This window comes from Drosophila serrata, unplaced genomic scaffold (genome assembly GCF_035046125.1).
Source record: "Drosophila serrata isolate PLE 108 unplaced genomic scaffold, ASM3504612v1 contig_382, whole genome shotgun sequence".
Lineage (NCBI taxonomy): Eukaryota > Metazoa > Arthropoda > Insecta > Diptera > Drosophilidae > Drosophila > Drosophila serrata.
This window is the reverse complement of record NW_028257280.1, coordinates 6,626,268-6,644,380: the sequence shown is the minus strand read 5'-3', so window position 1 is coordinate 6,644,380 and position 18,113 is coordinate 6,626,268. Positions and strand designations below refer to the sequence as shown.

The 18,113-nt window shown below is 38.9% G+C and overlaps 1 protein-coding gene across 1 annotated transcript in view; it reads right to left on the bottom strand.

Moving 5' to 3' along the window:
• osy (ABC transporter oskyddad) overlaps positions 1-18,113 on the bottom strand; it is a 49,403-nt gene that overhangs the window by 29,667 nt on the left and 1,623 nt on the right. The window contains exon 2 of the mRNA XM_020955252.2: positions 5,327-5,573. Coding sequence (XP_020810911.1) covers positions 5,327-5,562 — 236 coding nt within the window. The 5' untranslated portion in view covers positions 5,563-5,573. The remainder of the gene's footprint in view (positions 1-5,326; positions 5,574-18,113) is intronic.

Genomic DNA, 18,113 nt, shown 5'->3' with positions numbered 1-18,113 from the left:
ATTGAGTGCTTGATTAAGGAAATTTTACAAAGTTATTCAGGGATATTAAATACTTTGTCTTTGAAAGAAGCTCATATACATGTTTTCAGTATAAATTATTCTCTCAACTATAAGCTTTTAAATTTAATTGAAATCATTTAATATTGCAATTCCTCTCATTTCAGGAACTTCCAAAGGATTGCTGTAATATTTTTTTACATTTTTTTAAATGCTTTCCTTGGCCCCCTTTTGTCTGTGGTTAAGTACCTATAGTTTCCAGAGGCCAAGTAAAGTATCAGAGGCGAATCTTATTACATTGAGAGTCAGTATTTATTACGCACGCACATTTGCCTCATTTAAGGTCTGTTATTGATATATACCAAGAGGCCAGCAGAGTAACAGTAACAACAATTAATGTCAGGCCAACAAAATAATTATAACCTTATTAAAATGGCCAGCGAAATGGCCAACACTTAACTTCAGCCTTGGCCCTGACTTTGTATTGAATAATTCAATAACAATTTACAATCAATTAAAAGTGGCTGGCCAAGATTAAAAATCACAGACTCTGGCCTGGCCAAGTTTATTATGTGTGTGTGTTGTATGTGTTTGAGCCCGAACTCAATTTAGCGTTACTCATGGTCCATTAATTCACCATTTTCATGGTGGGTGCAATAAAGTGCAAAAAAAAGCGAAGAGACGCACAACCGAAATTCGACGCCGTCAAGGACCCAGAAAAAGGGTCACTTCCAGTCGAAAAGGAGCTGGAGGCGGGGAGCGCAAAGCCCTCCGAACTGTCTGGACCCCTCTCAACGACCAATTACAACTAAACAGCTTTAATTTAATTTGAGCCACCCAGCCTACCCCCCCAAAGCTCGACTGACCCATCACCCGTGCCCCTCTTCGGGCCAAGAACAATGGCGCGGATGTAATGTTCGCATTATGCTCGTTCACAAATTGTAAGCAGCCATTATGTTTCTTCATGTTGCCCATGTTTCCCGCCATTTCCCCTTCCCCCCATCCACCCCGCTCCCCAGAGCCTGCAGCATTGTAATATGCCTTTGGTCCTGGACTGTGTGAGAGCAGGGAAACCCGCCCCAAAACATTGCCGTGTCCTCCATTGTTCCGAACCGCCGGTCGGCCGGGCCTTGGCCTCTCGTTCTCCATTTCCCCAGGCTGGTTTTCTCTGGTTTTCCTCGCCCATGCTCAGGTTTTCTCGTATGTCAAAATAATGGCGGCAACGGGCAGCCATTGTTATTGTCCTTGATGTTGCTTTTGTTGTTGCTGTTGCGTTGCAGTTGTTTTCCTTGTTTGTTTTTCACCGTCCATAGCTGGCAGCAACATCCAGCACCTGCTAAGCTTTCGAAAAAAGTGTGTAATGCAGCTTTGGAAATACAGAACAAAACCTTGCTTTTAATTCTTCAATAAATCTATTTAAATTAATCTTGTAAAGCATAATTAAAACATCTTAAAATAAATAATTAGCTGTATTACATGATCAGAACTCTTATTATAGTTTGAACTTACAAGTTACTATATTAGATTTCCTCCTTTATAAATACAATAATAAATTACTGTATTAAAATAATTTCCAATATTTTGAATTTAAAACAAACCGGAAAGACTTTATATTTTGGACCGCTCTCCATTAACCCAATCTGCTAGGATATGACCACAAGGATGAACTGGCTTCCAGCTAGGACCAAGAAAGCCTTTCAGCCTGTGGTCAGCAGCAACAAGTGGAATGGGAAGCGGGTTGAGGTTAAGGTGGAAATTGGAGTTTGAAGAAAATGTATACTATATGTGTGTGTGTTGCGGTTTTATTTGCTGTTTGTGGCTCTTCGAGGGACATTTCGTTTTTGGGGTCAGAGACATAAAACATTTAATTACTCGCAGGAGACACGATGCAATTAGTTGATCAACTTGTTGGCAGCGTTGCCTTAAAGAAAAGCCACTTTGTCTTTAAGTAATTGAGTGCGGAAATGGTTCAGAGAGCGGAAGTGGATTATGAATTCATCAGCAAATTAAGCCACCCAATGGGCAGACCTATTCAGTGGAAATCGATGTAAAACCACAATGAACTAATGGTTCTGTAATGGGTTGATTATGGTTATTGTTTGTTAGTTAATTCCTCATAGAGGATTTAAATTGCATTTCAATAAACGATTTATATTGCTATAACAAAACCAAGTTTGTTAGCTACAATTTGGTTTATGTGTGCTCTCAAATTTTGTTTTATTCCTCGATCATTATTTTTGCAAACTTTAACAGCACTATTGGTAAAAAATTAATTCATCAGTTTGGCCTGGCTGTCAGATGAATCTTTCGCTTTCTTGTTTTTATTTGGCTGCCATTTGCAAAAATTCCCATTTTCGCAATTCAATTTATCCAACCGATGCGCGACTTTTCAATCCGCCAAATCAAATACACTCCGATGGCCATAAATCCAGCCGCTGCAGAGACCGCGTAATTTCTGCGCTTTATTTATGCATCAATGGCGTGATTTATTTGCAAACACTCTGGCCCAGACCACAAACATCACTTCAAGTGTTCATTGTTGTCTACACTTGTCTTGTTTGTCTATACATATATATGATTTCTGCTGCTGCTGCTGCTGCTCGGTGGTTGGATGGAGAAAAATAACTATAATTCATTGCAAATAAAGCAAGAAAAACACCATTATTTATCACGGCGGCAGACAGGCATCCGAATGATGGCCAAAGGCTCATAACCACCCACACAGCCTAACACCTCGCCCAATTCCAACCAGAGGGGCTGGGTTCTTCCCACAAACAAAGAAATTCAACAAAACAAATGTCAGTCAGCATGCGGGCCCAAAAAAAAGATACCAAAAAAATAAACGAAGGGAGACTGTCTGTAACGCGCCTACCAAAGCGGCTCAAAGTTTTTGGGCGACAACAAAAACACAAATCTTCTTGATTTTTTTTCCCCCAATTTTTGGATGCACAGTGAACAATTATCGGATAAATGTAATACTTTTTTTGAAAAGATCAATTATAAATTTGAATTATGAAATTGTATCTGTACTTTAAATATTTTCATTCTTTTTAGTCAAATTAGAGGTTGTAACGTAACATTTTCCTCTGTGTAACAGGCTCAGCCTTTTTGGGCTTGCTGACTGACAGCATTGCCCAAAAGCTAAGGGAATCAGGCGAGGAAGTGGAAGCGGAATCAAAGTCCCGGAGTCCACCAGTCCGGAGTCCGGAGTCCACAGTCCCAAGTCCTGAGGCCGTAGTCTTCACTGCGGAGTGTGAGTCCGGGCGACATATTTTGTGCTAAATCTTCTTGTTCACACTAACGCGCTGCTGACAGTTTTTCTTTCTTCATTTTGGTGTTTCAGTTTTGTATTTTTTTTGTTTTGTTTCTTTTATTTTGCACCGTTTCAGCTGGGCCTCTTTTGTTTGTGGAACTGTTGTTGGTTTTTCGCAGATTTTCAAGTGTGACAGTCAGTCAGTCAGTGAGTCGCTCAGGCGGTGTGAAATGTCTCGCTAAATGGCCAAAACAAACACCCACGTCAAGGCGGCTGTTATATCATGGCCAGGCTATTGCCCTTCCCCCAGTCGTCTCGCGGCGATTTTGTGGCTGAAAAGGTTTTTTACCTGGATTTTGTGTGGGTACAATTTTAGTTGCTAGAAACTATGTTTAGCTGTGGAAGTTACTGTTTTTTTTTTTGTAGAACCTGTGATGAGTGTAAAGGGTGTGAATTGTTGTCTATATATATTTATAGTAGTAATAAAATTTAGGAAATATATAATTAATGTGTGACTATATTTTCTTTAATTACTTTAAAATTACAATACTCTACAAGGGTACATATAATCAAGGTATTATAATTTCAGTCAGAAGCTTGAAACACCACGAAGAAGTCATTTCCGACCCTATATATCATATATATTGTTGGTCAGAATCAAAAGCTGAATCGATCTAGACATGTCCGATGGAAGTCAAAAATTTTGAAATTTTTCGAAATTTAAAAATTTCATAAGGGGTTACATCATTAAAATTGTCAAAATTTGACAAAAAATTTACTTTTTTAAATTACAAAACTAAATATGCCGATTTTTTAACCGTTTAAAAACTAACACAGGAATGGTTTTCGAATCGAAATTAATGCATTTTTGGCTTAGTTATGATATTTCATAAATTTGGGTTTACCCAAAAAATTAGCATATAAAAAAATCTATTTAATACACTTAATACATTATTATTACAATTTCCCAACAAATATTTTATGCTTAAGGCAATAATCTAAAAGATTTATGAACTTGTAGCGCTAGAAATTCTCTCATCTCATGAATAAGTCCATCAGAAATAATTAAAAAACCTATCGTATAACCACTTTCTCACTCGGATTCAGCCTTGGGTTATGTATTATGAATACAAAGTATCTAATCACATTATAAATATCAGGTATGTAATTGTCTACAAACAGGTAGTTAAATGTCTGGCAACTCTTTCGGATCACCTGTATGTGGTTTCAGTCTTGGCTAAGATAAAAAACTGGTTTCCATTTCAATAGATGCTGCGTCGTCTTTTGTTGTTGCCCCTTCCCCCTGTTAATTTGGCAGTTTTTTCAAGCGCTGACATTGACCCAGTTTCCGTCTGTCGACTTGCCGCTCATCGTCTTCGGCGCTTTGCTGCCTCATTTGCCGCCAGAGCTCCATCCATCGAATGCCGAGTGCTAATTGCGGTCACTAACATTTCGCGGCCATTCACACAGCACTTAAACAAAAACGGCAGCGGCAACAACAATGATCCCACTCAATCCATCTCGGAAACTGCATTTGCATTTCGTTAGAGCTAACCCGCCTCCAACCCCACCAGAAATCCCCATACCAATTCCAATTTCAATTTCCATATCCCGCACGCTCTACGGAAATTTGCATATTCGATTTTGGATTTTGTCATCACGGTTCTCTGGGTCGCTCTCTGTATAGTACCGTGTATATGATATTTTTTCCCCTCATCTTTTTTTGTACCCACACATTAGTTTTTAAACCATTTGGAGTTGGATTCTAATGAGGCTAGATTAGTTGGCGGGAAAGCGAAACGCGGATATTTACATAAGCTATCATAACACAAATCACATTTCCCTGCTTATTTTCGAAAAAAAAAAAGAAAATACTTAATTAGTTGAGGGGAAAAATGCATAAATATATGATAAATACTAGAAATCACGTAGGCTTTAAGTCTGTTGATCACATTTAATTCGTTTCCCATGAATATTATTTTAAAGTGATTACAAGATTATATGTAAGGTATGTATGTGGGAATGCTGCGAAACCCCAAAAACCATATGTCTTAGTCTATCTAGAAATGCACTCACATGGAGCCCTTGGGCACTGTCATGTTCAGGCCATCGAGTACGACATTGGGATTCTTGCTGCTTCCATACATCTTGTGGGCACGACGCACACAAACCGCCTGCTGGCGGCGCGTAGCCAAAGTTGAAGGCTGTGAAATGAAGAGCCGTCGTCGGGCCGCCAAGTCCAGATCGCTGTTGGCCGTTGTTGCTGCTGCTGCTGGCGCCGCTGGCGGTACTCCATCGGCGGCGGCGTCCATTCCGCGGCTGTCTGCAAAATAGTCCATAAATCGATATATAACATGCATATATAGTCCATGGACAGAAATTGGAATAAGTAAGGACTAAAATTGGCACACAACGTTGGAGCTGTTGTTGGTGCGCACTGACAAGGAAAGTGAATATCGATAGTGATAGCACCGACATGGCCCACGCAGCGACATCAGCTAACGTTGAATATTGCAGCGAAAACTATTAGATTGAAAGGGTAGTTAGAGTACAAGAAGAACTTTGTTAAAAGGTATAAGTTTATAAAGAAAATTAGACGATAAAATAGCATATTCAACATAGCATATTCCTAAATAAACTTTCATCAAGTATTTGTAACTCAAACAGTTTTAAAGCTCAATTGATCTAAGAATTGTGAATGCAAGAGATAGTTACTAATTTACCTAATTTAATCTAATGATAGAGTATCACGATTTCTCCTTTTCTCAACTCTAAACTTTATTCTTGTTTATAGATACTGCATTGCACTTGTAAACCCCGTTCATCCTCATCCCAGTTTTACTACGTTATAGCCTGGCCAAGTTCCGTTTGGGTCTGGTTGCTATTTCAGCTAGTGTCGTTGCTGCAGTTGTTTCACAGTTGATTAAACCAATTTTTGTATATCGTCAAGCCAGAATGGAGCGTAGAAGCAGCAGCTTTAGCCTTGTGATGGATATTGCTGTCATGTAGATGCCGACCCCTGACCCCCAGTTCGTAGCCCTTCTGGTTGTGCAGCGGCGGATGCTTCTGGTCGCTGGCTATTGCCAATTTTTGGCTCGAACGAAATCAAATTTTGAAAATGGCTCCGCTTGTCGCCAGAGACCTCGATGTCCTCTCGATAACCTCTCTCTTTCCAGTATCCATACTGCCCATAGTGTCCTGCATCCTGCGTCCCCGAAAAAACCCAACTTCTGTGTAGTGGCATTTGCCAGTTAACGACAATTTGGCCAAGTGCTTTGGTAGTTTCTTTTTATTTTCATTTTCATTTGAAATTGACATTTTGCTAATCGAAAATGCAGCAAACAATTTGCCAGCTTGGGCAAAACTTTTGCAATTATTTTGCACAGCTCAACGGGGTAAAAAAAAATACCAGAACAAAAATATATACACATATATATAAAAAAAATAAGTAAAAATAAAAATAGCAAAGAAGAAACTGAAACAAATCCAAAAGCCCAATGCCATTTATTGATTTACTTCTCACTAACAATAGGCAGGGCCAGGGCAAATAAATAAAAATAAGCATAACAACAACCAAGTAACGGAAACAGCAACTGACGGGATGCGGTTGCCGTTTGGGTAATACACTTAAAAAAACTAGTGATATATAAAGTAATTCTTACAAACCAAATATGTACTAATATTAAAATTAAACCAGCTCTTAAACCTAAAGATTATTGCTTCCTGGTTAGCTAAACTCTTGAAAAATAACTCTTCTCTAATTCTTTCCAATTAAATTTTTCTCTCTGCACTTCTGTTGTATTTCTGTTCGGTTAGGTTCGTTTTGGTTTGGTTTGGTTTGGTTTAGTTTGGCTTTTTTGGCCAGCTCCGGACTGCAAGAAATAAACTTTCTTGATAAATGACTTCAATGTAATTAATTTCTGCTCAGCTCGCTTGCAGCCAAAATGGGCGGGGAATCCCAAAAAGAGAGGTAGGAAGGGAAGTGAACTCAGACAATTCCCTGGTACGGCTTGGTGTTTTGTGGGAAAACAGACTCATGAGCTATACGCTGTCACTGCTAATGTTAGTTGGTTTGCCCTCCAGCATTTCAATTAAGAAATATTGTTTAAACATGTAAGTAGCCAGATGGGTCTGGGGCAATCATCGCTTGATGTTGCAGTAGCAACTGCTGTGCTAAGCTGATTATAACTGCAACCGTAACGGGGGCTGTGGGCCAAGAGGATTTTCCCCCCAAAAAGACCACAGGGCGTATGAGTAACTTGTAGCTTTGAAACTCATTGCTCATCCGCCCTGTGGTTCGGTCAACCGCTCACAGATTTCAATGTTAATTAACTTGTTTTTAATCCAATTAATATGCACAGCACAAGACCATTGGCCCAAGCAGGACGTCGAATGAATCTTTGCCTCTAATTAAAACTTTTCCTTCGTAACAGTTAAATTTAATCAAAAAGGAGAGTAAAGTCAAGACCATATAAATTCTTTCTGCTGTCATGCATTCAATATATATAAAGTTATTTAAATAAATTTAGATGTGGTCAGAGGTAAAGTTTATAGAATAACAGAGCATTCAATGGTTAAGATTTTAAGGTATATTAAGCTAGTATGTAAATAATATACAGTCCATTCTTTTTGAATATACTTCCTTAAGAAAATATTAAAAAGTTGTATTTTGTGTAATAAAATACTTTATTAAATAGTTATATATTTAAGCTAATTTACCTAAAACCTAATATATCATATAGATCATTAAAACGTTAAAATATACCTTAAAGTCACTGTTGTCTCAATACAGAGTTCCCGAAAGTAACAAATAAACAATAAAAGTTTCCTGCAATAATTTTTCAAAGCCATGAAAAGAGAGGTGTTAGTGGCAAAGACCCAAAACCCAATTCCGGGTATTCTTTAATGTAATAAAAACTGCAGAAACCAAATGCGAACTGGGGGCTGAAAAGGGAAACTGTCTTTAAACTTGGCCTTGCCCCGCCCCAGGCCGTATCTCTCAGATACGCCGGCACAGATTTGTATCCGCATTCTGGAAATCTTTATGGACCCTTGCTCTGGGAGTTTGGTGGGGAAGCAGGTGCAGACGGAAATAAATAAAATCACACATAGCACCGGATAAGCCCGCAAAAGGATATATATATATATATATATAGAGAGAGAGAGAGAGAGGGAACAGGTGCGCACATGCATGAAAAGTAAAATATGTTTATATAAATAAAGGACCGAATCGGAAAAGAGAGACCCCCAAACAAAGTTTGAAGTTCAGTAAACATAAAGAAGTGCAAATTGTTGCGTGTTGCGATTGTATCTATCGAATGTGAGCACACGAAAGCTATTTCCTGCCAACAAATATAAACGCCGCAATAAAAAGGAACAACGGCCCAAACGGCAACAACTTCAATGGCAATAGCTACCGCCCATAAAGCAGGCGCGACAATGAGTCGAGGGTATTCCAAAAAAGTTTTTTGTGTGCCAAAAGCAGGAACAAGAAAAAAAGTTGTAAACTGAAATGATTATCTGGTGCCTGACACTTGTCTAGCCGTAGATACACGTATCTCTGTATACGGGGATTTGTTTTTAGGCAGGTAAATAACCGAATTGTTTAACCCCAGCGGAATGCGAGTCACATCCTCCCCGGGCATTTGCTTTACTGCGTTTTTATTTGTTCCCCACATTGTGCCACATCAATTTACGGCCCCGATCTTTGTAGCATTTATAGGGTGTGTTTATGCTTGGTTTAGAGTTAACTAAGTGCTAGAAGTTGAGTATATAATATATAATATGTTAAAGGGAATATATATTTGAAGATACCTTCGAACTCTCATGGTTGCAGGATGCTCGAAAACATTTCATTAAACTTTCCCTGCACAAATCACTTTGCGAGGAGCACTCTCCTCTGGTTGATTGAATCATTTGATTGCTGGGCCTCCAGCTTCCAGTACATTAACCAGTATGCCTTGGCCAGGAAATGGGTCAATGCCGAGGCCTCACATCTTGGCACATTCATTTGCATTTATGCAAAGCGATGGCACCACCACACTTTGCTGACTAATAAATATTTATATTTATTTTTAGTTTTGCCCACACACACACACACACACACGGAAGGCAAGCGAAAATACCCACAAAATTTTACGCTCAATAAATTCGGCCCTACAAAAATTTCGCCGGTCAGCGGCAAAATATGCGCTCATGTGTTAGTAATGGCCACACACAGAGAGAGAGGTTCAGAGAACTACAACAATTTGCAAAATAGTTAACAAATAATTCGCCACATCCTCCTCAATGCTCCATGTTCGGCTGGGCGGCAAATGTGCAAATAATTTGGCACAAGTCAAAGGCGGATTCCTGTAAGCCAGTCCTCAATGGTGGCCATAAAACGTTTTAACGTCATTGCGCCTGGCCACATTGTGTATACGCCTCGTGTGCTCGGCCGCAGAAGAAAGGAAATTGCATAGGCAAACAGGCTTAAATGGCTAATAACAAATTGTTTGCGTTTAAATTCCATTTTCACATAATTTTCAAGCTCTCTACCAAAAATTGAAAAGACCTCTCGCACAACTTAATCAGAGGCATATCGCTCGAGACAGACTGTGTGTGTGGCACACATGCTGGAACACGAATATATATTTGTTTTGCCGGTTTAAATTTTGTATCATGCCAGCAAAGGCAGCAGCAGCAAAATATAATTCCTAAATCCAACAAACAATTTCCTGGGTGTAACCGCAAAGTGTTCGAGCTCGTTGAAATGGCCAGGAATTGCATGGAGCGAAATGTGAATTGAGCAAAATGTGTTTAGTTTGTTTGAAACCGTGAAAGTCTTTGAATAATTTTAAATTATACTAAAACTAAAGTTTGTTTATTTGGGTATTACAATTTTAGTTAGAAGCTTAAAAAATTATGAAGGAGTCATTTCCGACCTCATAAATCATATACATATATTCTTGATCAGCATCAACAACCTAATCCAACCTAACCTAAGTTATCTCTTTGACAAAAAACTCACTGTTTGTATTAAAGAACTGGTCAATAAATAGACCAGACCAGACCACTTGCACTGAGGCAAGTTCCTGCACACTCATCCCATTGCAGGCCCAATTAAGCTGTCACAATGTCGATGCAATGCCATAACCCGCCCAGTCATGAACGATTCACCAGTCGTATTTTTGCAAACAGCCACCACCATGTGGGAGCATACGCAATTTCCTTCTGGCCTGAGTCAGCGCATTTGCCGGCGCTTGTTAATTGAAATTTGTGAATTCAAAATTCTAGTTTACAGCAGCTGCCTGGGGGGCAATCGCCATGAGCAATGCGAAATACGAGTACGACTCGAAATCATTGGCAGCGGTAAAGGCAACGGAATCAGCTTTGACAAATAACTGATCAGGCAAGCGAATCGTTGCAACTGCAGCAGCCGCCGAATGGTTCACTGATTGCAATTAAAACATGTTGCAAATGGAAATGGCAAGCCGTCGATTTTGAGGCAACAAAAACTGTGCCAAAAAGTTGAGTAAATGGAATGCCAGTCGATGGTACACCTTTTCACATTCAATCTAATTAGGACCTATAGAAAAAGAAGAGTAATTCATAGAGCTAAAAATATCATATATTTTAAATATCCCAAATATCACTTCCGTTCAACGAGTAAAGCGCTTACTGCCGGGTTACAATTAATCACCCAATTATCACAATCTAAGCTACTGTAAACCTTACTGATCGATATTCAATGTGATCAGCTTGGCAACCTCACAACACGTAAGTCAGCCTCCGGACTTGCCATTAACAAATAAACAAACTATTTCTCTCCAACACTGAGCTAATTACTGCTCAATTACTACTCGTTTTAAGCGGCAAATGAAAAGCTTCGGCTCGAGTTGAGCTAATATTAAATAATTGTTACCCTTAACGTGAACTTTCGCTTTAATATGCAGTGCCTGATTTATGCACTTTGAACCGAGGCAAATTGGCCATTGCCGGCAATTATCGACCATGTGCAATGATTGAGCCAGCAATCAGCTTATACAACTAGCGTTAAGCCCCCCCAGACTTTGCTCTCGACTCAAGTGTGCTGGTGCAGGGTGACCCCAAGGGGCATCTCGCGGAATGTGCATCCCCAATTGGCAAACAATGAAGTCATAGCACACTGGTCAGCAAAATATATTGTGCATCTAAGTATAGCTGGAGAGAGAGGCCTTTGATGAACTCATGAAGGACAGTGTTTGAGGGCGGGAACACCTGTCGCCTCTCTGGTTTCCCACTTAGTCACAGTTTTGTGCGAAACAAAAAAAAAAACCGGAATCCATCAGATGCTTACTACAAAACTGCCATAAAACAGGGTCCGGCTAAGGTTACACACCTTGATTGCCAAATGGAAAGACAGTGTTTTCGATACCAAGTGCCGTCTGGCCCGTACTTTATATGGGTGCTCGAGGGGGTAAAGTTGCCGCATCTTTGACTTATGACTGGACACTTGAGGCCTGCACTTGGCAATGAATATGGCCCGTTGTTTACTCAACTAGAAAATGCCCAGGGCACTTGAAGAAATAATGGAAATACAGAGAATATAACTAAGTTACATGATTCTAAGGCTAGTATAGCTTATCCCAACAGAATGTATACATTAGTTAACATTTTCCCATCTACTTTTCTGTTATAAAAACCCATTCTCTCAGTGTCTCAGACGTAAGCATCAATCGCATGTGTTGCCGGCTATTTCTGAATGCAAATTATTGCAAAGTGTATGCAATTTATACAAACACACACACATATTAAATTATATATAAACACTACTATATTTTCATGGAAATCTAGAAGCTTCAGCATGCGATTGTGATTTCTCCATATATGTTTGTATTTATGGGCTAAAAGCGATCTGAGAGCTTGTCTGGCTTCATAAATTTGCCCCCCGGCAGTGCGCAATGCCTGGTAAATTGGCTAAGGTCAGTTACGGCAAACCGCCCAAGACAATGCTCAATGTCAGTGGAAAAGGACTTTATTTCTCACTCGCTTTCTCTCTCTCCTTTGTGTCTCTATGAACTGTTGAGTTTTGCATCGTGATTTTCAGTCCTCACTCGGTGATTTTCACACATTCCCAGCAGTTTTTCGCCCCCATCCTCTCTGGCCCACTAACACGTTGAAATATTTATGTCTTTGCATATTTCACCGACACATTTGCACTTGACAATAACAACAGGGTGGAACAAGCGAAGCAGTCGCAGGGTCCTTGGAGCATGACAAGGATTAGCGCGCAGGGGATGATGATGATGATGATGACTCCAACTGCGACTGCGATGATGATGATGGGGAACTGCTGGTGCTGCTGACAATCACTGCATGAGCAGGGGGGAACACGCTTTGAAGCCTAGTTACACAAAGAAAAATTATAATGGCTTCATTTGCATACATAAGGTTAGTAACCCTATTTAAAAATTGCTTGAAAATGTCGTTCAAACAAATCCCGAGGCTACAAGCAAATTAAACAATGCATAGAGTAATTCGCAGGTTCTTCAACCCTAACTTTTTTGTGAAATTAGCATTATAAATTACAGAAAATTACCCCATACTTTAATAATATATTAATCAAATGACTCTCTAAATTTTTTCTCACTGTGGATTATCTGTTTCAGGAGCAAACCCTCGAGATGCTGGCGCCGCCGTCAGCAGCATCAAGACATAAAGTGCATTGCGTCTGGGCTGGCTTGTTTTTGGGGGGAAAGGCGGATATCAGAGACTTGGGGGCTTTGGGGGCTGGAAATGGGTTTAGGTATCAGCAGACGACAGCAAATAACATGGCAGATGCAGCTGCACTGGGGCAAAAGTGTTGCTGTTATTTGTGCGACAAACGCCATAGAGAGGAGGCAGAGCCCTTGGGAATCGGTTGCCTGACAAGTAAGTAGACGGGGGGGGGGGTGGGATCTGGGAACAAATCTGTGTGACACCGACAATCACTTTTCAGCCCTGCAGTACACTTAAACAAACAAACAAATAAACAAAAACCGAGCGCGAATGCGGCCGCTGAACTTTTGGTAAATCGATCAAGTATACGCCGTGTGGTAAGCTGAGGCAAAAGTTGAAGCCGAAATCCTGGCAAACAAAAAAAAAAAAATAGAGAGACGAAGGGATTCAAGATTCAAGGCCTTCAACTGTTTAACATTTATTTGCATATGAGAAGGAGATTGCGCTTGTTTGCTCTTTTCGGTCTGAGTATGTAAATATTTAAAGGCCCTTTTATTGCTTTCTCTACTGGCAAGGCCAGAAAATTTGCATTCATATTCCGTGAATGGGAAACTCAGCCATTGAGCAAATTACTATATATGCTTCTCACAGCTTTTTAAAGACCTCTTTTTCGGCCTGTGTCCCGAAAGTTGCTCAATCGAAACGCAATTAATTGGCTAAAATAAATATATTCACGACGACAAAAGGTCGCCGGAATCGGAGCAGAATCAGGACAGTAAAACGAGAAAAATAAATAAATGGAGAGCAAAGCGAGCGTCAAATGCACATGAAATGCAAAAGTCAAAAGGCCATTTTGTTGTCCCATAAAAATGAAAATTCAAATTTATTTGATTGCATTTTTATATACACATACATCGCTTCATCTACCATCTATATATATGCTTCATATTCCATACCTCTTCACGGCCGGCCATATAAATGGAAATATTGGTGACAAACGTTTTGTTGGCATATTTCTCACTTTTATGCCGGGCCATTTACTGTCGCCTGCCATTGTTTGGCCATGATTTAACTAAGCCAAAAAACAAGGAAGACATCCAGCAGGGATTTCAATATTGTCGCCAGCAATGGTAATTTATTTCACCGATTCCTAACCTATTCTATTTATATATATTCTATTTTTGCAGAGGCGGCTATGCAATAATTAACACACGACCTCAAGCTTTGTACTTTGGGTTTCGGGTTTCGGTTGTCGGTTGCTGGTTTTTGGTTTACGGTTTGATGTGTGAATTGTGCAAACATTTTCCAACCAATTATGCGCAGATTTCCACGCTCATTTTCAAGGTTCGCAAGCCGAGTCGACTACATTTTCAACTGTATTTTCAACTAAATTTAGTCAGTCAGTCAGCCAACAACAATAGCAATAACAATTAAAAACGCGCCAGCATTGCATTTTATTCAGTTTTAACAGTTGAGCGCTTTCCGTCCAAAACAAACACTACCAAAACAAAAATGGTAAATGGTAAAACTGTGATCCAATTTCAAGCCACGGCTCCCAGCTCCCTTGGATGATGATGATGATGATGGCTCAGCTTAGTTGCTTAGTCAACTTTTGCTTGGTGAGTAATCGCAATCTGAATTCTGCTTTACTCGTTTACTCGCTTCTATTTTTCTGGCTTTTTAGCAAAGCAAAACCACTAACCAAAAAGGCCAGAGACTGTAAGCGGCTTTCGGCTGAAGGCAGCTGCGAAGCGTTCAAGTGTCACTCGAAAGAGTCATTAACCCGGAATAATCTGTCGGCAGTGACTTAAGGAGTCGCAGTCTATAGGGGTATACTTTTCAATTAAACACTGGACAAAAGGAAATTAATTAAAGTGTTGCCAGAGGAGTGTCCTCTCAATGTCAATGGCGATCGGTGGGCTCTTGAAAATCATGTCATCACTTTTTATTTCTCCCATCATCAGAGAATTCGGCCTCCTCCTGGCAAATGAAATCACGGCCCATCGTTTGGCACTTCATATTCCGTATGCCCCCTAGGATTCCCCCGAAAACAGGAATAAAATAAAAAAAAAAAATAAATAAACGAATAAATAAGAGAGTCCCGAAAAAACAAGCTTTGAAATGAAATGCAAATGGGGAAGGCCCTAAAAAAAAGAAACGGCTGCAACATCGGGAATGAAAAGCGGCTACATATGCCTGTTTATATGCAAATATTACTTGTACATATGTGCGTAAACATTTGGCAATTACTCGAAACGGGAGCTGTACCTTTGTTTCTTATATTTTTTTAACAGCCCAGCCCCAGGCCGGAGGCTGATGTTTGTTCTATTTGCCAAGCCTGATATATATACAAATAAGTATGCAAAAAATCGTACAGTTACAGGGAAATATATTCATATATATATCTATCGGAATGGTAACCTTTCGTCTCGTTTTGCTTTTGGGGAATTTCAATTTAAATTGTGATTAAATTTCGGTGCGGTTCAGTGCAAAAAGTCGTCAGGGATATGTTCGCACAATTTTTGCATCTATATTTTATTGATTGTTGTATAGAGTCTCTCAGATTATTGCTCATTTTTCCAACTGACGCTTAGCTGGCATTTGTTATGCAAATTTATTTTCGATTACTTGTTACCAAAGATTTGCCTGAGATTATGCAAATGTGTCAAACGTAAGATGCGCCCACAGAGTGAGTAGGAGTGGTGCTTTATGGGGGGTTCATATCTATCCTATGGATCTACATTATTGCTGCCTTACAAGTGGCTTATTACTGTTAGTGTTTGTCAGTTGTCAGGAAATCGGCTAAACGATGCAAATATGATGGAGAAATAAAGAAAGGAAAACGGAAGCGAGGAAACTTTGCATATTCTCATGAACATAAAAAAGCGATGAGTTGGAAAATCTATTTTCGCCCTTGCCGATTGTTTATGTTTATGCCCATCTCCATTGATTTCGCATCAAAGTCAATTTTATTCGGCCATTTTCCCCAACATGTTTCATAACTTTGTTAGAGTGGGATATTTGCATAATTGATTTCACTTCCTCGCTGCCTCAAAAGCTATTTACAATAATTAAACTCGTCTGTTTTGTGGGTCAAAAAAATGAGTAAATTGATTGTATTAATAATTATTAATGGGCCAAGACAGTGAATAAGTAGGGCAGTAGAATAAATTATGACATAGATTGCTAAATGGAATAAGTATAATGTATTATTAAGATATATTTTGATAATATTTATAAATAATATATTCTGATTATTATATGCTTATTACTTTGAAAGGAAGTGTATTTTATATTCTATATACTCTGCTACCTTATTTATTTATTACTGGGCTTGCTGTGGCTTCTTTACGTGCTGCTCATTTATTATGATATTTTTACAGATCTGACACTTTTTGCAAATGAAATCAAACAAATAAATTAAATTTACCACGGTCTTTTGGCGGTGGCTTTTTGAATTTTTTTTTATACTCGTATATTCTTTCCATAAACTACGACTTTGATTGCATTCGCGGCTGGCTGCCAGTCTCATGCCGGAAAATGCATATAAAAAATGGCAATATATAAATGAAAAGGAAAACGCATTTATTTGTATTTGGATGAATATTTTTATTGGCGGTTACCTTTGGCTCACTGGAAATTGTTCTGTATGTGCGGTCGTTTAATTGAATAATTATATATACGGATATAGGGGGGGGGGGGGAAATACGTTTTTTTTTTTCTGTTTTCCAGCCCAGCTTATATCAGTTCGCATAGCTTGTAAATCAATGGCCATTACATGGGCATCCGTTCGATGGTTCGCCATTGTAGCAAATGACCAAAACGCCGATGCGCCTTGGCAAACTCAACAAAAGCCCGCTCAACCCTCTGCCGACCGTTGTCAAATTGCAGCAAAAAATTAAATAAATAAATAAATAAACATGCTGACAAAAAGTATTCAATATAAAAATAAATAATTGTGCATCAGCTTGGCGTTAATTGCACTTTAAAAAGCCCCAAACAAGTGCCAAAATGTTAAATGCAATTTATTGCCATTGGCAATTGGCAGCTAACGAGGGCTTCAAATTGAGCACGGATGCACTAATTAGAATTTTTGGCCAAAACAATTAGCAGTTTAAGCGGAATTATTTCAATTTGCTAACAAAAAATGGTCAGAAAAAACTTTTATTTAATTTCCTGACGAACGAATTGCCAGCTGGCGATGAGTTCGATTTATTGTTACTCATTCCAAAAAAGTCGTTCTCAATTGAGTTGTTATGGCTAAAGTAGATTTTTAATAAAAGCGAAATGTGAATTTTTATCACTCACTCTGACTTGCGAAATCGTAAAGAACTTTTCCATGGATTTACATATAATATACATATATTTCACACTGGCTTTATGATCTCTGCTGCAGAAATTACCGCATGACCAGTGGAAAAATGGCAATAATGTTTAATGCTTTATTAAGTGAGTCACTTGAATTGGTATTTTTTGCAATTCATGTGAAATAATTAATATAAGTTGGCCGCAGCGAAGGTGTTTGCTAACGCCCTCTCTTCTGGCGCCTTGACCAACATTAATTACTTAATTTTTCATTAGTTCGTTCCATCATCTAAAAATTAGTCACATTTACTTGGCTTCTGTTAGGGCGCTTTTATATTTCTCTCTTTAAATGCAAACGTTGAACTTTACGTGTGCATGGAAACCTTTTCGCTTTGCCAGCGGTGGTTTTTATTGTTTTTTTATACATTTTTTTTTGTTGAGCAGGTCAAAGTTAACTAACGAGTTGAGTTTTGCGGTTTTAATTGTGCCAAGTAATGCGGCCACCTCGGTTATGGTTGTTGCTGTTGTTATTGTGGCAACTCTCATTGTTGCGGTTTGTGGGTAAAATTTTTGGAAAGGTTAAGTACCCGGTTAGAGGCAGCAAATTAAATAATTACAAGCGAATGCGAAAGAGCCTCAAAACACTCGCAGATGGACAATTTGAAGCAGAAGACACATTAATTATCGATGCATTTCTGTGAAGTTCATGTTTCTCGCATCATTAAAGTAATTATGATTTAAGGTGCTAAATTAATGGGAAATGTTTGCGCTCAATTTTGGAATTCAATTTAAAGATAAATAATAACATTGGATACTATTGCGGAAAAGCCACAAACTGTTGCTCTTTAAATAAAATTATTTATATTAATACTCAGTATTA